Raw genomic sequence first — 27658 nt, 5'->3', positions numbered from 1 at the left:
CATTTATCTATAATTATTTTAATTATGCATTTCAATATTTTTGTGAAGGATCATTTACAAAAATGTTACATGAAACACAGTTTCATCAGTGGTAGTATAAGCATGTACGTGCACAATTGCATGAATGAAGTGTCTAAACTTGAAGCCTTAATCCTTCGAACCTTTGGATATTTTCCAATAAGTTTGGAGAATGTGGGTGTAAAAAGGCAAAGCATCCAAAAAACAAATGTTCTATTTTACGATCATTATTTGGCATACATGTTTTATGGATTGATGTACGATTGTATGATAGTAAATTTAGTGTCGAAAATATGTGGTTTGCTTTGAGACAGATAGATCTGCAAAACAATACTGTCAAGAATGTGAACAAATGATTGTGGCACCGTTACTGTGACAGCATACACACCCTTGCTTACAGCTCATGAGAGCACAGAGAAAAGGATTTTGACCACATGTAATGTCTACAGCACTTGAAAACAATTAAAACTACAACGGCACTTGGTAGAACGCATACCTCCACCAGGCCGAACAGTTTACGTTTTGTACCCCAATGATAGGCCGGATCTGGATTCGGATCTGCACCAAAATATAATCGGCGTGTTCTTGTCACCAATCCAACTCGTCCACCAAGTTTTGTCATAACTCGTCCATAACGTTTTTAAATATCATGTTATATAATCGCTTTTGCCTGATCTCTTAATGGTGAAGAATCACTGAAAAATTAAATAACTCTCGTATCCGAATTCATATTCAGATCTTCACCAAAATCGAATCGATTCATCCTTGTCACACACCCAACCCGTCCACCAAGTCTCGTCCAATCCGTCCACAACATTTTGAGATATCCCACAATGTACATTTTGAGATATCCCACAATGTACATTTTGAGATATCCTGCTGTATGTCTGTTTTAGCCCCATCACTCAATGGTGAAGAATCACTTTAAAAATTCCACCAGCCGTATCCGGATCTGGATCTTTACCAAAATTGAACCAATTCTTCCTTGTCGCACACACAACCTCTCCACCAAATCTCGTCCAATCCGTCCACAACATTTTGAGATATCCCACAATGTACATTTTGAGATATCCTGCTGTATGTCTGTTTTAGCCCTATCACTCAATGGTGAAGAATCACTTTAAAAATTATACTGGCCGTATCCGGATCTGGATCTTCACCAAAATCAAATCGATTCGTTGTTGTCACACACCAACCTCTCCACCAAGTTTCGTCCAAATCTGTCCACAACTTTTTGAGATATCTTGTTCACAGACAAACAAACAAACAGACAAACAGACAGACAGGGGAGAAAACATTTAACCTCCATCCACCTTCGGTGGCGGAGGTAACTAGAAAGCACCTGAAAATGCAAAGCTCGTCCAAATCCGCTTTGTATTCAGATTTCTTCCGTTTGATAAACATGACAAAAGCAGCAAAAAAAAAAAACACAAAAAAAAAAACATGATTTTAGGCGATCTTGACCTTTTCACCTCAAAAGCAATAGGTTTCAGTGACCCAATAGGCAACCCCTGCTCAAATTTTAAGTCAATCCTATCAAAAATTATGATGTTATGCAACCTTGACCTTTGACCTTCTGATCTAAAAAAAAAAACCCCCCAAAAAAACAAGCAGCTTCCAACACCTGATTGGTGAAGCAATTCAGTGACCCAATATGTAAGTTCTTAAAATTTCAGGTCAATTGGAAGAAAATTGGCGATTTCATGTGATGCTGACCATTGACCTTTTGAACAAATTATTAATTTGCCTTCTACATATTCTACATAATAAAGCTTTGTTGAAAATTTGATCTCAAAAACTCAAATGGTAAAAGTTACAGCCCGGACAGACACACATAAGTGATTGCAAAAATCCCATCCCCTGCGCATCAGAAGTGATGGCTAATAACTTAAAATAACAACATAGGAGGCACTACTCTTAGGGAAACTGACACACAATTAAACAGTACTATTCTGGGAACCCGGCAATGCATGGGGAAAAAAAACCTATGTAGGAGTTCCGGGACATGTTGTGCATTGAAAACTTATGGAGTTGTTGCCCTCATGGTGGTGAGCTTTTCCCAGCGAGGGGTTTGGCACATGTGGGACATTGAAAAGGTATGGAGTTATTGGTCTCACGGTGGTTACCTTTTGCCTTTGGGCCGGTGGCAGTACTGCCTGACCCCAGATCCCAATATAAACTTTATAGCGGCCTTTGCTGGCCTCAAAACGGACTTCAAGGTCAACGTGCGGCAGCTTAAAACCTTGTCCAGAATCTGCAGTACCTACACACAAAACTTGGGGCATCTCGGTGCTATGGTTCGGCTGTGAAAGAGTAGCAAATAAACACACAAACATTTGAAATTATTTAAAAGATAATAAGAGCAAACGCATCAACTCCCTGTACCCTAGCAATAAAGAATATGGGCAAGGTTAGACAAACATGTTTCAGATGACAATTCTTTTCAACAATTCTGCCTTGGATAAGTAATCTCAGTGATGGCCATATTTGTCCCATGTAAAACTTTATTGCTGGTACAACTAGAGGTTTTGCAAGATGGTCATCCTATGAATAGGACCTGAGCAGGAAGGTCGACTCACCGAGGAATGATGTTGTTGCTCTCCCAATAGCTTCTCAGGCGCTGCACAAACTCCTGCCAGACTTGAGCAACCCCTTTGAGCCCTCCATGGCAGTAATTGATCATGCAGAGGCACAGTGCAAGCCTATGAGTAAGACTATCCACAGGTGCAGACTTCAGGTTCCTGTGCATATTCTGCATTCAGAAAAGGTGATGCAAGTGACAGCCTGGTGGGAAATGATTGTATTGAACAAGCAACTTTTATATGCTTAGTTACTGATTATGACAATATTGAGAAATAACACAAAGAAACAAACAAACAAGAAATATGTCATGCATAGCACACTACTTGTGAAATCCCTGAAATAAGATGTTGACCTTTGTCCTGTTGACCTAAAAAATAAATTGGTGGTTGAATTCAGTGATCTGATATGCAAATCCAGCCTCTTCATATTTCACGTCAATCGGATGAAAAATTTAGGATTTTAAAAATCTCACCAAAGTTGTTGACCTTTGGCCTATGTTAACATTTTAGCCTACGTTAACCTCAAAAGTAATTGGTGGGTGAATTCAGTGACCTGATAGGTAAATCCTCTTCAAATTTCAAGTCAAACCCGAACAACCCTGCCTCCAGAGTGTAATGTTCTCTTCACTGTTGGCAGCAAACTAAAAACCTTTCCCATGAAATAAGTTTGCTATAAACAATAAAAAGAAATAGGGGCAATACCCCTGGGCACTCACCTGGTAGAATAACGCAGAATACTACACCGACTAAAGGTATTTCAAACATTATCACGGTATTTTAAACCAATTTCAATGGTTGCCAGAAGACAGGGCAGCATGTCAGGTAGTTGGTTGTAGACAGCAACCGCCCAGGGTAGTACTACCATCCTGACTTAGCAGCGTTAAAATGGTTCCCTACAAATATTGACGCATCACATGTGATGAAGGTTGTGGTGAAGTTTCATTGTAATTGTGTGTGCAGTTTCGGAAAAGAGACCAAATGGGGGGGAAACCTAACCCTCTCCTCCCCCTCCCCCGGCCATAGAGCCCTTCGGGCCCGATTTTTAAAAATGCCTTGAACAAGCTTTAGTACAACAAGGGTGATGGAGGTTGTGGTCAAGTTTCATCTAAATGGTGTGTGTAGTTTCAGAGGGGAAAGCAAATTCATATTTGGGGTGGGGGGTGGGGGGGGGCAAGGGGGGGTCAAACCTGGATCAAATTTGACCGCAGTAAACCCCCTTAGACCCAGATTATTTTCATGCCGTGAACAAACTGGAGTTGTAACATACCAAATATAATTTATGCCAAGTTTGGTCACAATCCCATCAGCAGTTTCGGAGCAGAAGTTCCAAGTAGTTGGCCAGCCAAGGGACGTAAAAAAAACTTTTGATGGCAAGGCGTGTTAGAAACAGTCATCCATGCTTAATCAACTCTACATGTGATGGGGATAAAGATGTGACCGGATGACATCCTCAGTTATGACCTTAAAGGTCATTTTTAGGTCATAAAAGTCACGTGAGGTCAAATAAGTAATATTTATCTGGTTTTTGCAATATATTTGGGACGAAAACAATTGACGCCCCAAACGAGGAGAGATTCGATAGGCCATTGTACTGGGCTTTTTTCCATCAATTTGCATAATCATAGATACAAAGCATCATGGGAAAATCCAACATGGCTGCCAATTGAGGTATTTAAAAAGTCGCTCTAAAGTAGAGTAATGCAGTGTTTTTTTTCTCTAACTTCTATACCATTCAATATTTTAATATGAAACTTCACAACTCTATAGCTCAACACCTGCTTCCATTTCAAATCTGATCTGCATAAGAATCTATGCAAAGGATCATGGGAAATTTAAAGGGCAACCATACAGCATCCTCAGAGATCATGTTTGTGTTGTTATTGGTCATTGTTGGCAATACAGAATAGCCATACAGAATATGGCATTCTAATGTTGATCCCTTGGTCAATCGTAATAATAGGTCATTCTAAGAGTCTTTTTGGGATCTTTAAGTGTCTGTATGGCAACTGACAGAACAAAAAGACGAAACATCGTTGTCACATAGCTGGTCATATCAGATACAAGTTACATTGTCATATTTGCAAATCATCGGGCATATATTTCAATTCTTGTAATATTTCTCTGGTAGATCCACATGTTGATGGTTTCCCACATATCTTAAAGCATCGTAGCATATCTGATTGCCAGAAATAGTGCTTTAACTACAGAATTAAAGAATGTAGCTAGAGGAACAAGAATCATCACTCCGTCCCGTCCTCCATCCCTGACATCTCTTCTGAGATCAACTATCGAACTAGAGAATTTACACGACTCAATCTATTGTCCTGCAGGGTTGCTACAGTCCTCTGCATCACAACCACAAGCAGGAGTGCATCTCAAGTTTTTCATGAAGCAACTACACCTTGCAGAGCCACATTTCGCCTTCCAACCACACGTGATCAATTCCAGACATGCATCTGGTACAGAAGGAAGTCTCTTCCATACAATTTGAAGGGCACCATCGTCAGCTGCTGTCCATGCCTCTGTGCTAACAGGGTCCTTGATCTCCATTAATTCCTTGTCGGCCTGCAGCCAGATTTTCGCCTGGTGATTAACTCTAGTGATATGAAGATATAGAGCATCCTTGGTCGCTGGAAGTTTCTCCAGGTCCTTCTTGCCCTTTGTGAAGAGATTGTTTCTAACTTTATCAATGTCCTCCTCGCCAGCTCCTTCCTACCATACAGCTGGCAGACAAACTTCTCGGTTTCAGTATCTGCCCCACCACGACCGACACCGCTCAGAAGACCAGGCTCTCTTTGAAATAGTTTCCAGCAGGTCTCCTTTCCATATCCAATGACGGAGGAGGTCGTAACGCAACCTGTCAACGCATGAAATCCAATGATGTTATCTTTCACATTTCGTGGCAAGTTATTGGCGATGAGATGCACTGGGTAGCAATGTCTGCTCTTGGCTGTACCTGAAACCATCCATACCTCTGCGGCCTGATCAGCAAGGAAATATAGCAGCATCACAAGAACATCGGTATCTGAACAGATGACAATGACTCTCTTGTAGTCACAGTTTACAGCCTCGTGTGCATGCAGAATCAATCTCGTGTCAGCCTCTTCATGATTGGCATGGAGACGAATGTCATCTCTCCTCGCTGACTTAGCATCTGTCGGGTCCGTAAATCCGCCGGCTGTCACAAGTTCCCATGGCTGCGGCAATTCACGTCCTCTTTCATCCAGAAATTCAGACAAGAATCTGTCAAGGTCAGCTTTGTTATCATTCATAGCTATGAACTGGTCCCATACCACAGGGAGTGGCACATGTGGACCGTCAATCATCCTTTGTATGGGTGTTTTCTTCCCAACACGCTTCTTTCGTGTGAATGCCTTGATAGAGCTGGTGCCCAAATACCTGTCGAATACAACGTCCACTCGAGTTGTGTGATCTCCAAAGTGGCGTGCCACTGATTTGACGAAAACATCCGCATGTTCACCAAACGTTTTACATCCATGTGGCTTGCCTAGTTGCTGAATAAGAGCATGTCCGTCAATACAAACGCAGGTCTGAAGATTTTAGTTCGGTACTTCCTTGGGAGCCTGAACATTTTCTGTTAGCAGACTGACAAGCGCAGATTTTGGGGTCGAGTTCATTTCGCCGCCAGCTTTTGCCAGTGCAGGTGGGATAGAAGAAAGTTGGTGTTTTAAAATGAGTTCCATCTCTATGTTTCTTCCAGCGGCAGCAGCATTCAAGATACGTTGGAATAGTTTCCTGTCAGCTTTGATGATTTTTTTCTCACTCTCCTGTCCAGACGTGGTGGCTTTATACAGGATAGTGAAGGTCTTTGACTTGTGCTTTTTGATAGGATCGTGGAAGGAACAGTTTTCTCAATCAATCGCTGTGTCACATTGGAGGTAACTTGTTGTATTCCTCTGTTCTCGGCTGTGAGAAGATTGGTTACAATTTCTTGGGATGCAGTGTCTTTAGTCGCCAAAGACACCATAGGGACAGAACAGTCACTTTTGTCATCGTCAACGGTAGTATCTCCAGTATTGCAGTCAATCCTGAATACGTTGAATTTCTTGAGCTGTTGAACCAATCTTTCAGTATGTGATGAAGTTGCAGCAACAGGAAGGTTAACAGGACTGACACGCGATTCAAGTCGTTTTTTAAGCCTGTTGATCTGGCTCTCGGACGTAAATGTACTGTAACATGCCTTGTGCCATTTCACTTCTTCTGCAAGAAAATTTGCTTCTGACACAATATCCAATCTATCTAGCACATCTAGATTGTTTGTATCATTAAGTTTTCTTCTCTGTGAAGCAACAATGAGAGTTTGGCGTTTTCCTTCGATAGACGCTGTCCGCAGATCGACAGATGTTGCTGTACATTCCTGGCAGAAGAAACAACATGTGTAGTCCGATTGATTCTGGCTTTTGCGCTTAATCACAGCTACTGGATCCATAATACTGATCTCTGTTCTGAAGAGAAGCTAGTGAAATCTGCAACGAGAAGAGAAAATATCATTGTAAAGATGCTTCCACAAGAAAATGCACTCCACATTCAATGTTATATAGTAAAACAGAGCAACACAAATCTGTGACAACACTGTGTGGCCGCGGCTTTGAATTTCCCATGATCCTTTTCTCGCACTGTCAGACAAATAGTCTTATGAATAGCCCAATAGTGCAAGCTACATACTTGATAAGTTTAATGTTCTTGGTTTGGGGAGTATATGGGTTACAGAAAGACATGTTGTACATTACTCTACACCAGAGATAGGTTTGGCAGCCATTTTGTGGACGCCATATTGAATTTTCCCATGATGCTTTTTACCTATGCGTATGCAAGTGACCTTAAAATAAGCCCAATACAATGCGCTATCTAGTGCCAAAGTTTGAACACGCAGGTATATTCCATTCATGAGTTATTGCAAAATTTAGATACATTGTCCTTATTTGACCCCACGTAACCTTTGTGACCTCAGAAATGACCTTAAAAGTCAAATTTGAGAATGTCATCCGGGCACTTTCTAATCCCCACGCCATGTAGAGCAGATTGAACATGGATGACTGCTTTTAACATGCCATGCCATCAAAACTTTTTCTAGCGCTCTTTTAGCTAGGTGGCTGGTCCACTAAAGTGTTTACGGACTGATGGAGAGTCGGACAACGCGCCATCGCATAAGCTCCCTGGAAATATGTTCCAGGTGAGCTAAATATCATCCTTATTAACAGCACAAGGGAAGACTGTTGAGCCCAAAAACCAAGAGAGGCCTTGGGTGAAAAGCAGAGAAAGAATATGGGGGGAAATGTAATAATTAAATAAGATCTAGAAACTGACTTCCTCCCCCCCTCTCCTCACACTACCCCCCTCCCCCCCATCCCCACCCCCTATTCTCCATATACTGCCTTCCCTTTTTCACTCTCTCCCTCCTTTCTCTCCTCCCCACTTTAACTCCCAACCTCTCTGTCTTTCCCCCACGCCTCTATGCCACCCCTCTCTGTCTTTACCCCACCCCTCTCTGTCTCTTCCCCCCCTCCCCCCCCCCCCCCGTCCTCTTTCCCCTCCCTTCTCACCTTCCTCTCCCTTCTCCCATTTTCCCCTCCCCTCTCTTTTTCTCCCTTCCTCCCCCTCCCTTCTTACCTTCCTCCTCTCTCCCCTCTATCCCCTCCTCTCTCTCACCTGCTCTCTCTCTCTCTCCTCTCTTCTCTCCTCCTCTCTCTTCTCTCCTCCTCTCTCTTCTCTCCTCCTCTCTTTTCTCTCCTCCTCTCTCTTCTCTCCTCCTCTCTCTTCTCCTCCTCTCTCTTCTCTCCTCCTCTCTCTTCTCTCTTCTCTCCTCCTCTCTTTTCTCTCCTCCTCTCTCTTCTCTCCTCCTCTCTCTTCTCTCCTTCTCTCCTCTTCTCTCTTCTCTCCTCCTCTCTCTTCTCTCCTCCTCTCTTTTCTCTCCTCCTCTCTCTTCTCTCCTCCTCTCTATTCCCTCCTCTCTCTTCTCTCGTCCTCTCTCTTCCCTCCTCTCTCCTCTTCCCTCCTCTCTCCTCTCCCCTCCTCTCTCCTCTCCCCTCCTCTCCTCTCTCCTCCTCTCTCCTCTCCCCTCCTCTCCCCTCCCTCTTCTCTCCCCTCCCTCTTCTCTGCCCTCCCTCTTCTCTCCCCTCCCTCTTCTCTCCACCTCTCATCTTAATAACCTCATCAGTGAAGCCACCCTGTGTTGCCCTGCAATGCCGGGTACCTTTGCTAGTCTATAATAATTAAAGAATATGTGTGTGTCTCCTCCATAACTTCAAAACCAGGAAAGCCAGTGGCCCAAAACTTGCCATGCATACTAAAGGAATTCCAAGGGATTGCATGAATAAAAACTGGATCTTTGGGTAAATGTAAACACCCCTTTTTTAAGATAAGTAATGGGAGTGCGCTCTACAGGCTGCTTTTCCAAGCCATGGTGATACAGTAGGCAGGGTTCCTTTTTATGGACGCAGTTTTTTATTACACGAGATTGAATTGTTTCACATTTTTATGTGAACTACTTTCATTATATTAATATATTTATATTAATATACTTATAAAAAATATACATATGAAAAATCAACATTGAATCAAACCTCGTGTTAAAGATTTCCTTTGGTGAAAATGTGTCTTTTCCTTCAAACGGCCTCACAACCTCGTTTTAACTCCGATTCAATTTCTGTTTTCAATTGTGGTCGTCACTAAGATAGATAAAGACTTGGTGAAAACAAATTGTGTGAAAATCCATTCACTTCTGAATGATTTACTGTGTCGAGTGACTTAAGATGGTGTTGTAGCGGCTACCGCTGGGTTTTCACAATCGCCTTGCACCTATCAAGGACGCGGAGCGATCACCATGCCGGGCTCGTCCAGGACGCCCGGGCAGGCCCGCGCTCAACTTGCCAGGCCTCGGTCGGGACGCCCGGGCATGCCCGGGCAGGCTCGCCCTCAACTTGCCAGGCCGCAGCCAGGACGCTGGGCCACGCCCCCTCTCGCCTTTCCTGGGCAAACGCTCCGGGATAATATGTATATATATTGCTGCCCGATAAACGGGCTTTTCAGAGTGCCTGAGTGTTTGGTTTGATTAAAGCAACTCGGATGAATTCCAGCTTTTTGTCGCGTCCATTCTTCCGATCGACGTGGGAGCCCCAGCTCCTTCATTGGTGACCTGCCGACATGGACACGGCAGTCGCCCTTAAACTGCCTACCTTCTGGGAGGCTCACGCGGCGGTTTGGTTCGCACAGGCGGATTCCCTGTTCGCCCTGCGAGGCATCACGGCCGACGACACCCGCTTCCACCATGTGGTAGCAGCGCTCGGTTCGGCCACCGCGGCCCGCGCCCTGAGCCTCCTCGAGAGCCCGCCAGCCGCTGACAAATACGGCGCGATTAAGAAGCTTCTCCTCGACGCTTTCGCCCTCCCATTGGCGGAACGCGCACGGCGCCTGCTCGACCTGCCCGAGCTCGGCGACACGCGCCCTTCCGAGCGAATGGACTACATGCTTTCACTGCTCGGCGAGCACTCTCCGGCATTCCTGTTCCGGGAGCTGTTCCTCCGTCAGCTGCCTAACCCGGTACGCCTCGCCCTGGCAAGCACGACGATCACAGATCCCCGGGCCCTTGCCAGAGAAGCCGACAAGATCTCCGCCGCAGGACAGCGCATCGCAGCGGCGACATGGGACCCACCGCCGTCCGACGCAACACCCATGGCGCCCGAGCACCCGGCACGGTCGACGACCAAACTGCCGACGCAATTGGCGGCCGCTACACCGAGCCGACCACCTCCAGCACGACGACCGGGGCCTCCACCTGACCAAGCGTGGTGTTACTATCATGCCAGGTTCGGACAGAAGGCCCGGACATGCCGACCCCGTGCACCTTCGGCAGGCCGGGAAACGGCCGGGCCGGCGTTCATTACCAGCCATAAGCGCCAGCCACACGGGCAACTTACTGTTCATCACGGATAAAGCGTCCGGACGGCGCTTCCTGTGCGACACCGGCGCCCAACTGAGCGTCATACCCGCCTCTGACCAGGACAGGCAATCCGTGGTTTGCGGCCCCTCCTTGGTTGCGGCCAACGGATCGACCATCCGCACCTTCGGCCCGCGCAACGTCACCCTCTGCTTCGGCGGCCAACGCTTTGCTTGGACGTTTGTAACCGCAAACGTGCCCATGGCTCTGCTAGGCGCCGACTTCCTCTGCGCACACGGACTGCTGGTGGACGTCCAACGGCGTCGTTTAATCAACGCCGAAACCTTCAGCTCCCTGGTATGCACATTGAGCAGCTCCGCGCCGACCGAGCTGGCATGCGCCGTCCCGGCGGCGAACGAGTTTGCTCGCCTGCTCACGGAGTTCCCGGCCCTCACGCGGCCGACGTTCTCGGCCGTCGCAGTACGGCATGGGATCGAGCACCACATACCAACCACGGGCCCGCCGGTCTACGCCAGGGCCCGCCGCCTCGACCCAGCCAAGCTCGCCGTGGCGAAGGCCGAATACAACGCGTTGGAGCACCTCGGCATCGTGCGGCGCTCCGATAGCGCGTGGGCCTCGCCACTGCACATCGTGCCAAAGCCGGGGGGTGGATGGCGCCCGTGTGGCGACTACCGCCGTCTCAATGACGCTACCACCCCCGACAGGTACCCGATCCCGCATATCCAAGACTTCTCCGCCCATCTGGCGGGACGGGTCATTTTTTCGAAAATTGATCTCATACGGGGATATCACCAGGTACCTGTCAGGGCGGCCGACGTCCCTAAAACGGCAGTCATCACGCCGTTCGGCTTATTCAAATTCTTGCGGATGCCGTTTGGTCTCAAGAACGCGGCTCAGGCGTTCCAGCGCTTGATGGACGGCGTGCTGCGTGACCTGCCGTTCCTTTTCGTTTACCTGGACGACATCCTCGTCGCCAGCACGTCCCGGGCCGAGCACCTCCTCCACCTCCGAACACTGTTCGGGCGCCTCAGCGAGCACGGCCTCATCGTCAACCCGGCCAAATGCCACTTCGGCACGACGGCCGTTGATTTTTTGGGCCACCACATCACCAAGAACGGGGCCGTGCCGCTGCCAACCAAGGTCGAGGCCATCACCACGTTCCCGCGTCCCCGCACCATAAAGGCCCTGCAGGAATTCCTGGGAATGGTGAATTTTTATCACCGCTTCGTGCCCCGCGCTGCTCAACTTATGCGGCCCCTCTACGAAGCCCTCCGGGGCAAGCCGGCCAAGCACGACATCGCCTGGTCCGCAGCAATGGATGCGGCCTTCCAAAGCTCAAAGCGGGCCCTCGCCGACGCAACACTGCTCGCTCACCCGGTGCTCAACGCTCCCATCGCCCTCACCACGGATGCCTCCGACTACGCGGTGGGCGCCGTACATGAGCAATGGGTGAACGGGGTTTGGCAGCCACTCGCTTTTTTCAGCCGGCAGCTCCGGCCGAACGAGCTCAAATACAGCACGTTTGACCGGGAGCTCCTCGGTCTACACCTGGCCGTCCGCCATTTCCGCTACCTCCTGGAGGGCCGACCTTTCACGGCGTTCGTCGACCACAAGCCGTTGATTTACGCCATGGCCAAGGTCACGGAGCCGTGGTCGGCCCGCCAACAGCGCCACCTCTCCGCCGTGTCGGAGTTTACCACGGACATCCGGCATGTCGCCGGCAAAAACAACGCCGTGGCCGACTGTCTTTCCCGGGCCAGCGCGAACGCGGTCCACCTGGGCGTGGACTTTGCGCTTATGGCAGCGGACCAAACCACCGACACCACGGTGCAAGCCCTCCGGGCGGCGGACACGGGCCTCCGCCTGGCCGACATCCCCTTCGCGGACACTGTCCTGCTCTGCGACGTCTCCCAAGGCCAGTGTTACATATTTATGTGAATGTATGTGAATTACCATTCAGGTCTTTGCTTATCCGTGTGTAGTATATTAAGTTGTTGTGTAGTTGTTGTGGTTGGAGGGTCAGGAGCCCTTCGGAAAGAGTGGCCGGAAACGGAAGTGACCGAAAACGGAAGAGAAAAAAGACACGAGGAAAAAAGGACGAGAATTCTTCTTCCTCGCCCCGCTCCGAAAAAAGGTGGAATCGACCTTGCGCTGCGTGGAAAAGCGGCGTTCCGAAGCCTGTCTGGCGAGAGGAAGTACCGGGACGTGTACCTGCCCGGTGGAGACGTCAAGTTGACGTGGGGCCGTGCATCGACCCCGCGTCTGGCATCCTTCGCGGCACCGTCCAAACAGACGCGTGCGGGTCGCACGTTGGGGCCTAACGCGCCTTGCAAGCGGCGTGGAGTTTGGCTTGCTCTACCGTATCCGCTTCGCGTGGCCACGAGGGGCTGCAGCCACGGTGCCTGGTACGATACCTGCCCGGTGGAAACACGTCCACCCGGGGTTCGTTCAACCGCCCGAGTGCGGAAACGCCGACTATCATCTTGGTCAGGAGGGGCCCAGAGACATTGTGCGGGACCGAGACCAAAAGGGTGTCGTGAGTACTCACCGGGACACACGTATATAAGATGGCCATCTTACTCATAGGGAATTGATTGTGGCTGGGGAATTGTGGATGGTAGTGTATTGTTGATTGCTCGGGGAAAATCTCCGTGGTTGTGTCATTGAAATATTGTTGATGGTTGTGTATTGTTGATGGCTCGGGGAAAATCTCCGTGGTTGGGTCATTGAAATTGTATGGTATCATTACCATTGAAATATATCCTTGAACGTCAATTGTCTCTTGGGTGAAATTCATATGGATTGCGTGGCGAAAGCGCATATATAATACAGCTTTCTGGCGAAGTTCCTCTCACGGTCCGGGGGTCACTGAGACCAGGTATTCACCGAGGGGACCACGTAACAGAATTGGGGGCTCGTCCAAATTACGATTTGCGGTTTCGCAATTGGGTCTACGTCCGGGATTTAAAATTGTATAAAATAATAAAATAATAATTTTTTTATTAATTAAAATTTATTAATTAATTATTAATTGGTAAAAAAAAATTTGAGAAATTGGGGTAAAGTCTTGGGTGAAGGTTAACAGGTGTTAACGATAGGCACCATGGCGTTTGTGGCACAGAACTTTGGGGTAACCCCGAGTGAGGCACAGTTCCGAGCGTTGCTAAAGTCGGACCTCTTGAAATTGGCCAAACATTTTAACTTGGAGGTCCGAACTAATTTGAGGAAGGCAGAGTTGCAGGCCACGGTGATACAATCTATGGTGGGATTAGGAACATGGGACGAGTTAGCCTGGGAGTGGCTACCCGAAGAACCAGAAGACGTTGAGCTCCGGAAACTGGAGTTGCAATTACGGAGCCAGGAACGGATTAAAGAAGAAGAAAGGAAAGCAGAAAAGGAAAGAGCAGAAGAAGAAAGGAAAGCAGAAAAGGAAAGAGCAGAAGAAGAAAGGAAAGCAGAAAAGGAAAGAGCAGAAGAAGAAAGGAAAGCAGAAGAGAGGAGGGAAGAGAAACAAGCGGAGGAAAGGAGAGTGGAACGAGAACTCCAGGAAAGGTTAAAAGAAGAAGAAAGGAAAGCAGAAGCGAGGAGAGAAGAGAAGCAAGCAGAGGAAAGGAGAGTGGAACGAGAACTCCAGGAAAGGTTAAAAGAAGAAGAAAGGAAAGCAGAAGCAGAGGAAAGGAGAGTGGAACGAGAACTCCAGGAAAGGTTAGAAGGGAGAAAAGCAGAGGAGAGGAGAGCTGCAAGGGACCTCGAAGTAGAGGAGAGAAAAGCGGAAAGGGAATTAAAGGAACGTGACCTGGAGCTTCAGCAAGAAATCAAATTCAAGGAGCTGGAGTTAATGAGAGAACGGGGAGAGGCACCACCCTTGCTGACGGGGTCGACACCTAACCAGAAAACCTGGGATGTGGGCAGACATGTGAGGCTGGTTCCACCGTTCAGTGAAAAAGAAGTCGCGAAATTTTTTCCACACTTTGAGAAAGTGGCTCGACAATTAAACTGGCCGGAGGAGGCCTGGACCATACTCGTGCAAAGTGTGCTGGTGGGGAAAGCTCAGGAAATTTATTCGGCGCTACCAATGGACCAATGTGCAGATTATGAGGTACTGAAGAAGCACATCCTCAAGGCCTATGAGTTGGTTCCGGAAGCTTACAGGCAAAAATTCAGGAATGCCAGGAAGAGGGAGAGTGAGACCCATGTGGAGTTTGCCAGAGTGAAAGAAAACATGTTTGATCGGTGGTGTGAGTCAAAAGGAGTCGGGAAAGACTTCGAAACATTGCGGGACTTGATCCTGGTGGAGGAATTCCAGCAGTGTGTCCACGAGGACATCAAAGTGTATCTGCAGGAAAAGAAAGTACCAAAGTTGTGGGACGCAGCCACCATGGCAGATGATTATGCCTTAACCCACCGAATAGGGGTCCACGAACCTAACTCCTCGCCTAGATCTCCGCAGGGGAGGTGGGGAACAGCAGGTGCGGAGAACGACCATACATGGCGGCGGCCTCGAGATGATTATGGGGACAACTATGATACCCCACCGGTTCGAAATCAGAGGGATGCGGGCCCAAGACAAACTTATAGTTCGGGGGGCCCGAGGCAGACCCCGAGTTTTCCCTCCGGGCCTACTTGCGCGTTTTGCAAGAAACCTGGACACTTGATGTCCAGTTGTTACCTCATGAAAAGGGACAACCCAGAGCGGAGTCCGACTATTACAACTCCGAATGCGATGGCTAGCGTAAGAAATCGCCATCAAAAGGGTTACCAACCATTTATTTCAGAGGGGTTTGTGTCACTGGATGGAGCCTCGACTAACCGGAGACCGGTTAGGATATTGAGGGACACAGGGGCCCATCAATCTTTAATGCTTGAAGGCATTTTGCCATGGTCCGAGGAGACGGCAACGGGGGATAGTGTTCGTTTACAGGGGATCGGGGGCGGTGTTAGTGCTCCCCTTCAGGTCATCCAGTTGGAGTCCGATTTGGTGTCAGGACCGGTCACCGTCGGTTTACAAGCCACGCTTCCTGTAGAGGGTGTATCTGTGGTTATCGGGAATGATTTGGCCGGGGGTCAAGTTTATGGTAACCTGAGGGTTGGTAAAGAGCCCAGCAGGGAAAATAACACCACACCAGCTTGGGATGGCGACAAAAGTGCCAAGTTATTTGTAGGGGGACTGAACTTCAAAACAGAGGAAGAAGTTCTGACCTCTGTCTTCAACAGATATGGGCCGCTGGTGGAAGTGCGGTTGGTAAGAGACTGGGAAACGCAACAGTCAAGAGGGTTCGGCTTTGTCACGTTTGCCAGCACAAAAGACGCCAGAGAGGCAGAGAAGAATTGGAATGGCAAGGATTTGGAGGGTCGGACCATAACAGTAGGGAAGGCATTTCGTAGGCGTCGAGAGGTCTACAGGAGAGGACAACTGGGCGGTAGTTTTGGTGGTGGCCACAATCAATATTATTATGGAGGCTCCCTGAGTTACGGCCGCTCCCGAAGGAAGGATTGGCAAAGTAGTGGCCGAGAAGGAGACCGCTATTCATGGGACTACAGGGACCAGTGGTCCCACCCTAATTATTAGGGAAGTTCTGAGAAGCTGAAGCACTGAAGGCGGCGGAGCCGCCGAGCCAAGATTCCTACACGAATTAACCGTGAACGCCGTTCCTAAAGGCGTCCATGTAGTGAACTTTCATGCACGGACTAACCGTGAACTCCACGTTCCTCAAGGCGCCCATGTAGAGAACTTTCCTGCACGGACTAACCGTGAACTCCGCGTTCCTAAAGGCATCCATGTAATGAATACTCGGCTTGGCCTCCCGGAAAAAGTGCTATCGAGTTGCTTAACTTTGGATCTTTGATCAACCCCTTAACCTTCATTCCCAAGAAACTGACGGTCAAAGTCAGAGGGTCATGAGATGGAGTTTGATTTGGCAGGGACAATGTCGTTGTTGGTACTTAGTCCAGAGGGAGTAATCTGGAGGGGTTGGGGTGAAATTTTGGTTGTTTTATTTTTAAGTGATAACTGTGCCCGGGGGGAACGGATAATGTGGGGGGGGGTTGAGTTATCTGGTTTGTTTCTCCAAATTGGCCGGCAAAGAAAGTTTTCGCTGGGTTCAAACTTTCTTTCTTGAAGGGGAGGAGTGTTACATATTTATGTGAATGTATGTGAATTACCATTCAGGTCTTTGCTTATCCGTGTGTAGTATATTAAGTTGTTGTGTAGTTGTTGTGGTTGGAGGGTCAGGAGCCCTTCGGAAAGAGTGGCCGGAAACGGAAGTGACCGAAAACGGAAGAGAAAAAAGACACGAGGAAAAAAGGACGAGAATTCTTCTTCCTCGCCCCGCTCCGAAAAAAGGTGGAATCGACCTTGCGCTGCGTGGAAAAGCGGCGTTCCGAAGCCTGTCTGGCGAGAGGAAGTACCGGGACGTGTACCTGCCCGGTGGAGACGTCAAGTTGACGTGGGGCCGTGCATCGACCCCGCGTCTGGCATCCTTCGCGGCACCGTCCAAACAGACGCGTGCGGGTCGCACGTTGGGGCCTAACGCGCCTTGCAAGCGGCGTGGAGTTTGGCTTGCTCTACCGTATCCGCTTCGCGTGGCCACGAGGGGCTGCAGCCACGGTGCCTGGTACGATACCTGCCCGGTGGAAACACGTCCACCCGGGGTTCGTTCAACCGCCCGAGTGCGGAGACGCCGACTATCATCTTGGTCAGGAGGGGCCCAGAGACATTGTGCGGGACCGAGACCAAAAGGGTGTCGTGAGTACTCACCGGGACACACGTATATAAGATGGCCATCTTACTCATAGGGAATTGATTGTGGCTGGGGAATTGTGGATGGTAGTGTATTGTTGATTGCTCGGGGAAAATCTCCGTGGTTGTGTCATTGAAATATTGTTGATGGTTGTGTATTGTTGATGGCTCGGGGAAAATCTCCGTGGTTGGGTCATTGAAATTGTATGGTATCATTACCATTGAAATATATCCTTGAACGTCAATTGTCTCTTGGGTGAAATTCATATGGATTGCGTGGCGAAAGCGCATGTATAATACAGCATTCTGGCGAAGTTCCTCTCACGGTCCGGGGGTCACTGAGACCAGGTATTCACCGACGGGACCACGTAACACCAGCCTCGCCCCATCGTGCCCGTCACCTGGCAACGCCGCATCTTCGCCTCCCTCCACGGCCTTTCCCACCCGGGCCGGAAAGCTTCCCAGAAGCTGGTGTCGGCGCGATTCGTCTGGCACGGCCTTCGTCGGGACGTCCGCGATTGGACCAGCACCTGCACGGCCTGCCAACGGGCCAAGGTCCACCGACACACCCAGGCCCCGCTGGCACCTTTCACCGTGCCCGAACAACGTTTCGACCACGTCAACGTGGATCTGGTGGGCCCCCTCCCCCCATCACGGGGGTTCACACACCTGCTCACCATGGTGGACAGGACCACCAGGTGGCCGGAGGCCATTCCCCTCGTCTCCACCACCACCGCCGACGTGGCGCAGGCTTTCATCGCCACCTGGGTCGCCCGCTTCGGCGCACCGGCGGACATCTCGTCAGACCGCGGACCACAGTTCAACTCCGAGCTGTGGGGCGCGGTCGCCAGCAACCTGGGGGTCAAGCTCCACAGTACTACGGCCTACCACCCCCAAGCAAACGGGTTGTGCGAGCGATTCCACCGCTCCATGAAGGCCGCGCTCATGGCCGGCCTTCAAGACGGCGGTTGGGCCGACCGGCTGCCGTGGGTCCTTTTGGGCCTCCGCACGGCCCCCAAGGAGGACCTCCAGGCATCCACCGCCGAGCTTGTCTATGGCCAGGCGCTACGCGTCCCGGGCGAATTCGTGCCCGACGCTACCAGTCCCTGGTCCGCAGCTCACCAGCGCTCGGACCTCCAGGAGGCCGCTCGACGGTTTGCCCCCGTGCCAACATCCCACCACGGTGACCCCCAGTCCTACGTCCCCCCAGCACTTCGCACAGCGGAGTATGTTTTTGTGCGTCACGACGCACATCGGGGGCCACTCCGGCCGCCGTACGACGGGCCCTTCCGGGTGCTGCGACGGGACGACAAGTCGTTCGTCATCGACATCGGCGGCAGGTCGGACCGGATTGCGGTGGACCGCCTCAAGCCGGCGCACGTGGACGTCGACCACCCACCACGGGTGGCCCTTCCGCCGCGGCGAGGCCGCCCCCCGTCCACGGTGCCCCCCACTCGACCGCCCACCACCACACCGGACCCCCTCCCACGACCCGCCAGGGGTCGCTTCGGCCGGGTCATCAGGACCCCCCTCAAATTGACCCTGCCGGTGCAAGTCGATTCTGGGGGGACGTGTGTAGCGGCTACCGCTGGGTTTTCACAATCGCCTTGCACCTATCAAGGACGCGGAGCGATCACCATGCCGGGCTCGTCCAGGACGCCCGGGCAGGCCCGCGCTCAACTTGCCAGGCCTCGGTCGGGACGCCCGGGCATGCCCGGGCAGGCTCGCCCTCAACTTGCCAGGCCGCAGCCAGGACGCTGGGCCACGCCCCCTCTCGCCTTTCCTGGGCAAACGCTCCGGGATAATATTTATATATATTGCTGCCCGATAAACGGGCTTTTCAGAGTGCCTGAGTGTTTGGTTTGATTAAAGCAACTCGGATGAATTCCAGCTTTTTGTCGCGTCCATTCTTCCGATCGACGTGGGAGCCCCAGCTCCTTCAGTGTAATGCCTAAATGCTCTCTGTTTAGGCCTTACCCAGAACTCCTCCCTCCCTGCTACTTTTCCCCTCTTCTCCTCTCTCCCCCTAATCCCTATATTCCCCTGCCCTCACCTCCCTCTACCTCCTCTCTTTCCTCTCTCTCCCCACATTCTTTCACACAACACCCCCCCCCCCCCCTGCTTAATATTCCTTTCATAAAGCGACTGCATTGCCTGGCTTTAGCTTTGCGAGTGAAAAATAAAGGAAGATAATTTTTATCAATTAAGGCAGAATGAGCAATCCAACAAAGAAAAACATAGCTATCCAAACAAATGCAGAACTACTGTTTTTGCTTAACAGATTCCTTTTCTGTTCCTGGTATGAGGGGAATCGGATGATTAAAAACTTTTGGAAAGTCTTTCAATCCCCCACTGATATTGCATGCTTGATCATTGGTTCCAGTGAAGGAGAGCAAAAGAGCAAAATGGTTAAGAAAACAAAACCACATGCTGACTCGCATTAAAATGAAGGAGCAAACTTCACAACACCCTGCAAGTTGATTGAGTGCAGCACAAGGCTGCAGCCTTGCATCATTGGCTGAGGGCACGACTGTGCCTCGGATGCAATAGCCTCTGCTGGTTTGAGCAGGAATTTGGAATTTGGCTGAGGTGCCGGCGATGGCTCGCCGACTCTTCACAAAAGACACCACGGGACCTTTAATGTCCACCAACTAATGCTGGCAGATGGGAGGCTCGTTTAACGTCCATTCGAGGGGTGGCACACACATTGATGAATCACCCTGCCTGTGAAACACCACGATGTTAGTTTCTAGTTGGGTCGGGATTCAAACCCAGGCTAGACAGCTTGGAGGTGAGTGTGCGTAACTCTGGCCATTCCGTCAGTTCAACCAATAGCTAAAGGCAGAACATAAAATTACCAAGGTTTCCTGCAAACAATCTTTCCAATATATCAGTCACTATTCATGAACAGTCAAGCTTACCCATGCTTCCTGATCCTGGCAAGATGCTGCAGCTTCGTTTATCCCTGGATTTGTCTCCATCATCCCATTTGCATCCGAGAACATAAACTGGAAAACACAAATTTTAAGGAATGAATCATGATGATATTGAAAGTGAAATCGGATATAAACTCTTTGGCAAGCTGGAGTTGGGGAGTGAAGAAGCGTCAGTATTTTCTCATCTACACGGATATACCAGCAGCAACAAAATACTATCCTGCATAATTTACTGCAACTGCAAAAAGAAACTGGTCCACATTAAAATGTACGTCTAGAATACATGGTCTAGCGTGTTCAACGGGTTGTGGTGAATGCAGGGGTATTGGCTGTACAAACTCAACTTCAAGATCTGAAGCTTACGACTGATGATGATATGCAGTAACCAAAGGAAGCTAATTCAAAAGGAATTGATGTTGATACAAATCATGATCCTCAAACATTCAAACCACTTGAGCTCTGTCACATATCTAGTTGTTTGTTTGCACTTGTATTGATGAGTCTGCATTAAAAAAAAAAACCAAGAATGACCGCACTGTGGTCACAACGTGAGACGCAAAATATATAATTTCGCCTCCTCTGTCCACTCAACTATCTCATCCTTGCTGTTAAAGGTATTATACAATTAATCTCCGAGGATCTTCATGGTTTAGTTCAACATCAATTAGGAGTCTGAAGGACAGCTGGGACTTGTATCGGGCAACAAGTGCACCCACTCCGTACAGGAGCGGCAGGAGGGGTCATGCTATTATCCTCTCTGGGGTATAGAGATTACAGTAGATCTAGGCTCGGGCCTCAAGAAAGTCGGCTGGTTAAGGAACGGCTGGCTTCGCAAGCGCTAGCTAACTTAGTAACTGAGCACACCCCGGGTTTCTTGTTCGTGTTATTTCAGGCAATAAAAAAAAATGGACCTCACGGCTCAGCTTACATCCTCTAATCCGTCTCATTAACCTTGTGCCGTGTCTGTCCGGTGTTTCCATTTGAATGAATAAGATTAGATAGAACCGTGTCTGTCCTGTGTTCCCATGTGAATGAATAAGATTAGATAGAGCCGTGTCTGTCCCGTGTTTCCATTTGAATGAATAAGATTAGATAGAGCCGTGTCTGTCCCGTGTTTCCATTTGAATGAATAAGATTAGATAGAGCCGTGTCTGTCCTGTGTTCCCATGTGAATGAATAAGATTAGATAGAGCCGTGTCTGTCCCGTGTTCCCATGTGAATGAATAAGATTAGATAGAACCGTGTCTGTCCTGTGTTCCCATGTGAATGAATAAGATTAGATAGAGCCGTGTCTGTCCCGTGTTCCCATGTGAATGAATAAGATTAGATAGAACCGTGTCTGTCCTGTGTTCCCACGTGAATGAATAAGATTAGATAGAGCCGTGTCTGTCCTGTGTTCCCATGTGAATGAACAATTTTAGATAGAGCTGTGTCTGTCCTGTGTTCCTATGTGAATGAATAAGATTAGATAGAACCGTGTCTGTCCTGTGTTGGCTTATCGCTTATCGGCTTGGGATCCTAGAATCCTGGGTTCGAATCCCGGTCAATCGCTGAATTAACGCCAGGGGGGTTCACTCAGCCTGTCATCCTTCCGAGGTCGGCAAATTGAGTACCAGCTTGCTGGGATGAATGATCCCGGTGTGCACCCCGGTTTAGAATAGGTACACCGTATCCCTGCGCATCGTAAGAGCGTGACCAAGGGTTGGCGTCAGGAAGGGCATCCAGCCATAAAAACATTGCCTCAAACAGGGAACCATGATTGTCATGGGGCCCGCAAGGCTATCGGCCGCTCTAGCAGGGAAAATGGCCTTAAAACGATCATTCATTCATTCATTCATTCGTGTCTGCCCTGTGTTCCCATGTGAATGAACAATTTTAGATAGAGCCATGTCTGTCCTGTGTTCCCATGTGAATGAATAAGATTAGATAGAGCCATGTCTGTCCTGTGTTCCCATGTGAATGAATAAGATTAGATAGAGCCGTGTCTGTCCTGTGTTCCCATGTGAATGAATAAGATTAGATAGAGCCGTGTCTGTCCTGTGTTCCCATGTGAATGAATAAGATTAGATAGAGCCGTGTCTGTCCTTTTTTTTTTTTTTTTTTTTTTGTATACTGAATCGAGGCTCGTGAAAGAGCTGACATTTACTTCACAAACAAATCAACCAGACAAACAAAATATATGAAAAGAGGGAGCGGAAGACAAGAGAAGGGGAAGCACACAAACACTTGAGAGCACACAACATTTGAGAGCAGGGAGATGTGTGGGAGGGAGAGGTCTTGGGAGGAGGAGGCGTGGGAAGGGGGGGTGGGGGGGTGGGCGAAGTATAAAACACAAGGACACCAAGGACTTCCAGGACAGAAGTTGGTATTTCAAAAAGGGGAATTGGGGTGAAATTAGCGGGGGTAGAAAAGATCAAGGTTTTGGATGGGGGAAGAAAAGAGATGGTGGTGAACAGCTGTTTTAAAGACCTGGAGGGTGGAGTGGGATTGAAGAGAGTGAGGGAGTTTGTTCCAGAGGCGGGAGAAAAGAGGAATGAAGGAGTGAAGGTGAGCAGAGAGTCTTGATTTTGGCAGTTTAACCATAAGAGGGTTGTAGGCAGATCGTCCAATGGGGGCTCGTCCAAATGAATTCCGGGATATAAAATTGTATAAAATAATAAAATAATATTTTTATTAATTAAAATTTATTAATTAATTATTAATTGGTAAATTTTTGGGAAATTGTGGTAAAGTCTTGGGTGAAGGTTAACAGGTGTTAACGATAGTCACCATGGCGTTTGTGGCACAGAACTTTGCGGTAACCCCGAGTGAGGCACAGTTCCGAACGTTACTAAAATCGGACCTCTTGAAATTGGCCAAACATTTTAACTTGGAGGTCCGAACTAATTTGAGGAAGGCAGAGTTTCAGACCGCGGTGATACAATATATGGTGGGATTAGGAACATGGGACGAGTTAGCCTGGGAGTGGCTACCCGAAGAACCAGAAGACGTTGAGCTCCGGAAACTGGAGTTGCAATTACGGAGCCAGGAACGGATCAAAGAAGAAGAAAGGAAAGCAGAAAAGGAAAGAGCAGAAGAAGAAAGGAAAGCAGAAAAGGAAAGATCAGAAGAGGAAAGGAGAGTGGAACGAGAACTCCAGGAAAGGTTAGAAAGGATGAAAACAGAGGAAAGGAAAGCAGAAGAGAGGAGAGAAGAGAATCAAGCAGAGGAAAGGAGAGTGGAACGAGAACTCCAGGAAAGGTTAGAAGGGAGAAAAGCAGAGGAGAGAAAAGCCGAAAGGGAATTAAAGGAACGTGACATGGCGCTTCAGCAAGAAATTAAATTCAAGGAGCTGGAGTTAATGAGAGAACGGGGAGAGGTACCACCCTTGCTGACTGGGTCGACACCTAGCCAGAACACCTGGGATGTGGGCAGACATGTGAGGCTGGTTCCACCATTCAGTGAAAAGGAAGTCGCTAAATTTTTTCCACACTTTGAGAAAGTGGCTCGACAGTTAAACTGGCCGGAGGAGTCCTGGACCATACTTGTGCAAAGTGTGCTGGTGGGTAAAGCTCAAGATATTTATTCGGCGCTACCAATGGACCAATGTGCAGATTATGAGGTATTGAAGAAGCACATTCTCAAAGCCTATGAGTTGGTTCCTGAAGCTTACCGGCAAAAATTCAGGAATGCCAGGAAGAGGGAGAGTGAGACCTATGTGGAGTTTGCCAGAGTGAAAGAAAACATGTTTGATCGGTGGTGTGAGTCAAAATGAGTCGGGAAAGACTTCGAAGCATTGCGTGACTTGATCCTGGTGGAGGAATTTCAACAGTGTGTCCACGAGGACATCAAAGTGTACCTGCAGGAAAAGAAGGTACCAAAGTTGTGGGACGCAGCCACCATGGCAGATGATTATGCCTTAACACACCGGATAGGGGTCCACAAACCTAACTCTTCGCCTAGACTTCAGCAGGGGAGTGATGGAACACCCGGTGCGGAGAACGACAATACATGGCGGCGGCATCGAGATGATTATGGGGACAACTCTGATACCCCAACGGTTCGAAATCAGGGGGCTACGGGCCCAAGACAAACTTATTTTCTGGGGGGCCCGAGGCAGACCACGAGTTTTTCCTCCGGGCCTACTTGCGCTTTTTGCAAGAAACCTGGACACTTGATGTCCCGTTGTTACCTCATGAAAAGGGAAAACCCAGAGTGGAGTCCGACTAGTACAACTCCGAATGCGATGGCAAACGTAAGAAATCGCCCACAGAAGAGTTACCAACCATTTATTTATGAGGGGTTTGTCTCACTAGAGGGAGACTTGACTAACCCAAGACCTGTTAGGGTATTGAGGGACACAGGAGCCCATCAATCCTTAATGCTTGAAGGCATTTTGCCATTGTCAAAGAGTACAGCAACTGGTGATAGTGTTCGGTTACAAGGGATCGGTGGCTGTGTTAGTGCCCCACTTCATGTCATCCATTTGGAATCCGATTTGGTGTCAGGACCGGTCACCGTCGGTTTACAAGCCACGCTTCCTGTAGAGGGAGTATCTGTGGTTATCGGGAATGATTTGGCCGGGGGTCAAGTTTATGGTAACCCGAGGGTTGGTAAAGAGCCCAGCAGGGAAAATAACACCACACCAGCTCGGGATGGCGACAAAAGTACCAAGTTATTTGTAGGGGGACTGAACTTCAAAACAGAGGAAGAAGTTCTGACCTCTGTCTTCAACAGATATGGGCCACTGGTGGAAGTGCGGTTGGTAAAAGACAGGGAAACGCAACGGTCAAGAGGGTTCGGCTTTGTCACGTGTTCCCATGTGAATGAATAAGATTAGATACAACTGTGTCTGTCCCGTGTTCCCATGTGAATGAATAAGATTAGATAGTGTTATGTGTTACTCCCCCCCCCCTCCCCCCCCCCCGTACCCCTTACCCCGTACCCCTGTTACGGTGCACCTCAAAGTCTGGAGCAGGAACACGGCAGAAAGATTTGTTATTTTGAGTGTTCTAATAAACCCTGGTAAAACCACACCAATGCAATTATTGTATTGAACAAAACAAGTAATTGTATGAAGAACTCTCACGTACACAATGATAACACGATGAAAGAAAGTACAATGAAAATGTCACTTGCATCAAATGAACAATACATTCCCCAATGCTCTCAAACCCCTGAGTACAATGAGTGTGCATCCATCACCCCTGAGTGCACTCCCTCCATCCACACCCCTGCTATCAATGCATCTTCAGCACTCCCTGCTCTCAATGCACCCTCACTCACGACACCCTCACCACTGCACCCTCAGCAGCACAACCTGCTCTCACTAAGCCCTCATCACTGCAACCTCAGCACTGCCTGCTCTCAATGCATCCTCACTCATTACACCCTCACCACTGCACCCTCAGCAGCACAACCTGCTCTCACTAAGCCCTCATCACTGCAACTTCAGCACTGCCTGCTCTCAATGCACCCTCACTCACTACATCCTCACCACTGCACCCTCAGCGCTACCTGCTCTCACTAAACCCTCATCACTGCATCCTCAGCACTGCCTCACTTGCTACATCCTCACCACTGCCTGCTCTCATTTCACCCTCACTTGTGACACCCTCACCACTGCCTGCTCTCACTGCACCCTCACCACTGCCCCCTTACTCACTACACCCTCACCACTGTCAATCTACTCTGTAGACCCTTCCACAAACGTAACAAACTTTCACCGACAAATTTGTTCTCCTGCAAAGTTTGTCCTCCGTTTCCTCCTGCAAAGCAGCCATCCATTCATTCAACCAATCTATAACAATCCTCATGGGTACCATTTCCTACAGCAAAGAATACCCTCAGTCTCCTCTATCCCCAGTACGGACCACATCAAACATTTAACACAGTTTATACTCTTCCTCTCTTCTCCTTGTTCCCCAAATTAATTGCTCTGCATTGACTCGTTTTACAACCATCTTTTAACGACCTTTCTTTCCCTCCAGTAACCACCAAATAATCCAATGCCAAGATAAAAAAGACTTGTAAAAAAAAAAGTACCTTTCCACTTGCTGCTAAAATGAGTGGGCCTTAGAAAGCATGCAGAAAGCATGCAATAAAAACAATACAATTACCTGCCAATCTGCTACTAAAACTATTGCAACTTAAGCAATTTCTAATACATCACATTTTTTTTTTTTTTTTTTTTTTGTATACATAATCGAGGCTCGTGAAAGAGCTAACATTTATCACACAAACAAATCAAACAGACAAAGAACCAAAGTATATAAAAAGGGGAGCGGGAGACAAGATGGGGAGAGAAGGGGAAGCACATAAACACAACATTTGTGAGGGACATCGGGAATGTGTACACCAAGGACTTCCAGGAAATAAGTTGGTATTTCAAAAAAGAGGATTTGGGGTGAAATTAGCGGGGGTAGAAAAGATCAAGGTTTTGGATGGGGAAAGATAAGAGATGGTGGTGAACAGCTGTTTTAAAGACCTGCAGGGAGGAGTGGGATTGAAGGGAGTGGGGGAGTTTGTGCCAAAAATTTAAAAAAGTTTTTGTTCCAAAAACAAAAGTTTGTTCCAAATTTTATACAAAATAAAAAAATAACCACATTTAGAGGCCATTTTTCCCCGCAAAGCGGGGGTTGGCCTTTTTCGGGGACCGTGGTTGTTGTTGTTTGTTTTTTTTTGGTCCCCTTTTTGAAGCAATGTTTTACGGCCGGATGCCCTTCCTGCCGCCAACCCTTTTTGTCGCCTTTTACGACAAGCAGGGAATTACCAGTGAACTGGTACTCAATTTGCCGACCTCGGAAGGATGACAGGCTGAGTCAACCCCCCTGGCGTTAATTCAGCGATCGACCGGGATTCGAACCCAGGATCCTAAGCTGGCACCCTAGCCGCTAGCCCAATACAAAATGATGATAGCAAATACTTAAATGTAATAATAAAAATAACCACTTATCACGCTCTGGAGTAGGAACTCTGAAGCTACCAACTACACCCTCCGGAATCTGAAGATGACCACAAAGGTTTCTCCAATGACCTGGATTTGAACCAGCCTGGGATGTATTTGGGATTAAATTCTCTGCGGTCTGCCACTCTACCTGCCTAGGTATCAGAACGCATCCTTTCTGATAATTAACCTTGTAAAACATTCAGGCAGATATAAAATGTGATGAATGAATGATATAGGATGACAAGACATCCAATAATATTTAAGAGCATGGCAAATTGTGGACCAGATATGATGCCACCCTCGAAAATAGCAAATTTCAATGAAGTTGTATTTGCTCTTAATGCCACGATATAATGGTTTTTTTAAATGAAGCAATACAACGAATTTTTATTTAACGTGGAAGAGAGGCCAAAAAATGCGAGATGTTTAAATAAATAAAAATGTTTATTGAAATACAGGATAAAAAAGTTTGCGTGTCTTAAACTATTGCGAATATCTCGTTTGAAGTACATTCTGAATGCCTCTCGCAAGATAAAA

The 27658-nt window shown here is 48.4% G+C and overlaps 1 protein-coding gene across 1 annotated transcript in view; it reads right to left on the bottom strand.

The window, feature by feature from the left end:
- RAB3GAP1 (RAB3 GTPase activating protein catalytic subunit 1) overlaps positions 1-27658 on the bottom strand; it is an 87420-nt gene that overhangs the window by 19884 nt on the left and 39878 nt on the right. The window contains exons 14-15 of the mRNA XM_068131591.2: positions 20179-20265; positions 2598-2770 (exon numbers count right to left, since the gene is read on the bottom strand). Coding sequence (XP_067987692.2) covers positions 2598-2770; positions 20179-20265 — 260 coding nt within the window. The remainder of the gene's footprint in view (positions 1-2597; positions 2771-20178; positions 20266-27658) is intronic.

This window comes from Myxine glutinosa, chromosome 1, assembly GCF_964187855.1.
Source record: "Myxine glutinosa chromosome 1, kmMyxGlut1.1, whole genome shotgun sequence".
NCBI lineage: Eukaryota > Metazoa > Chordata > Myxini > Myxiniformes > Myxinidae > Myxine > Myxine glutinosa.
Note: the sequence above shows the minus strand (reverse complement) of the source record. Positions and strands in the feature narration are given on the sequence as shown.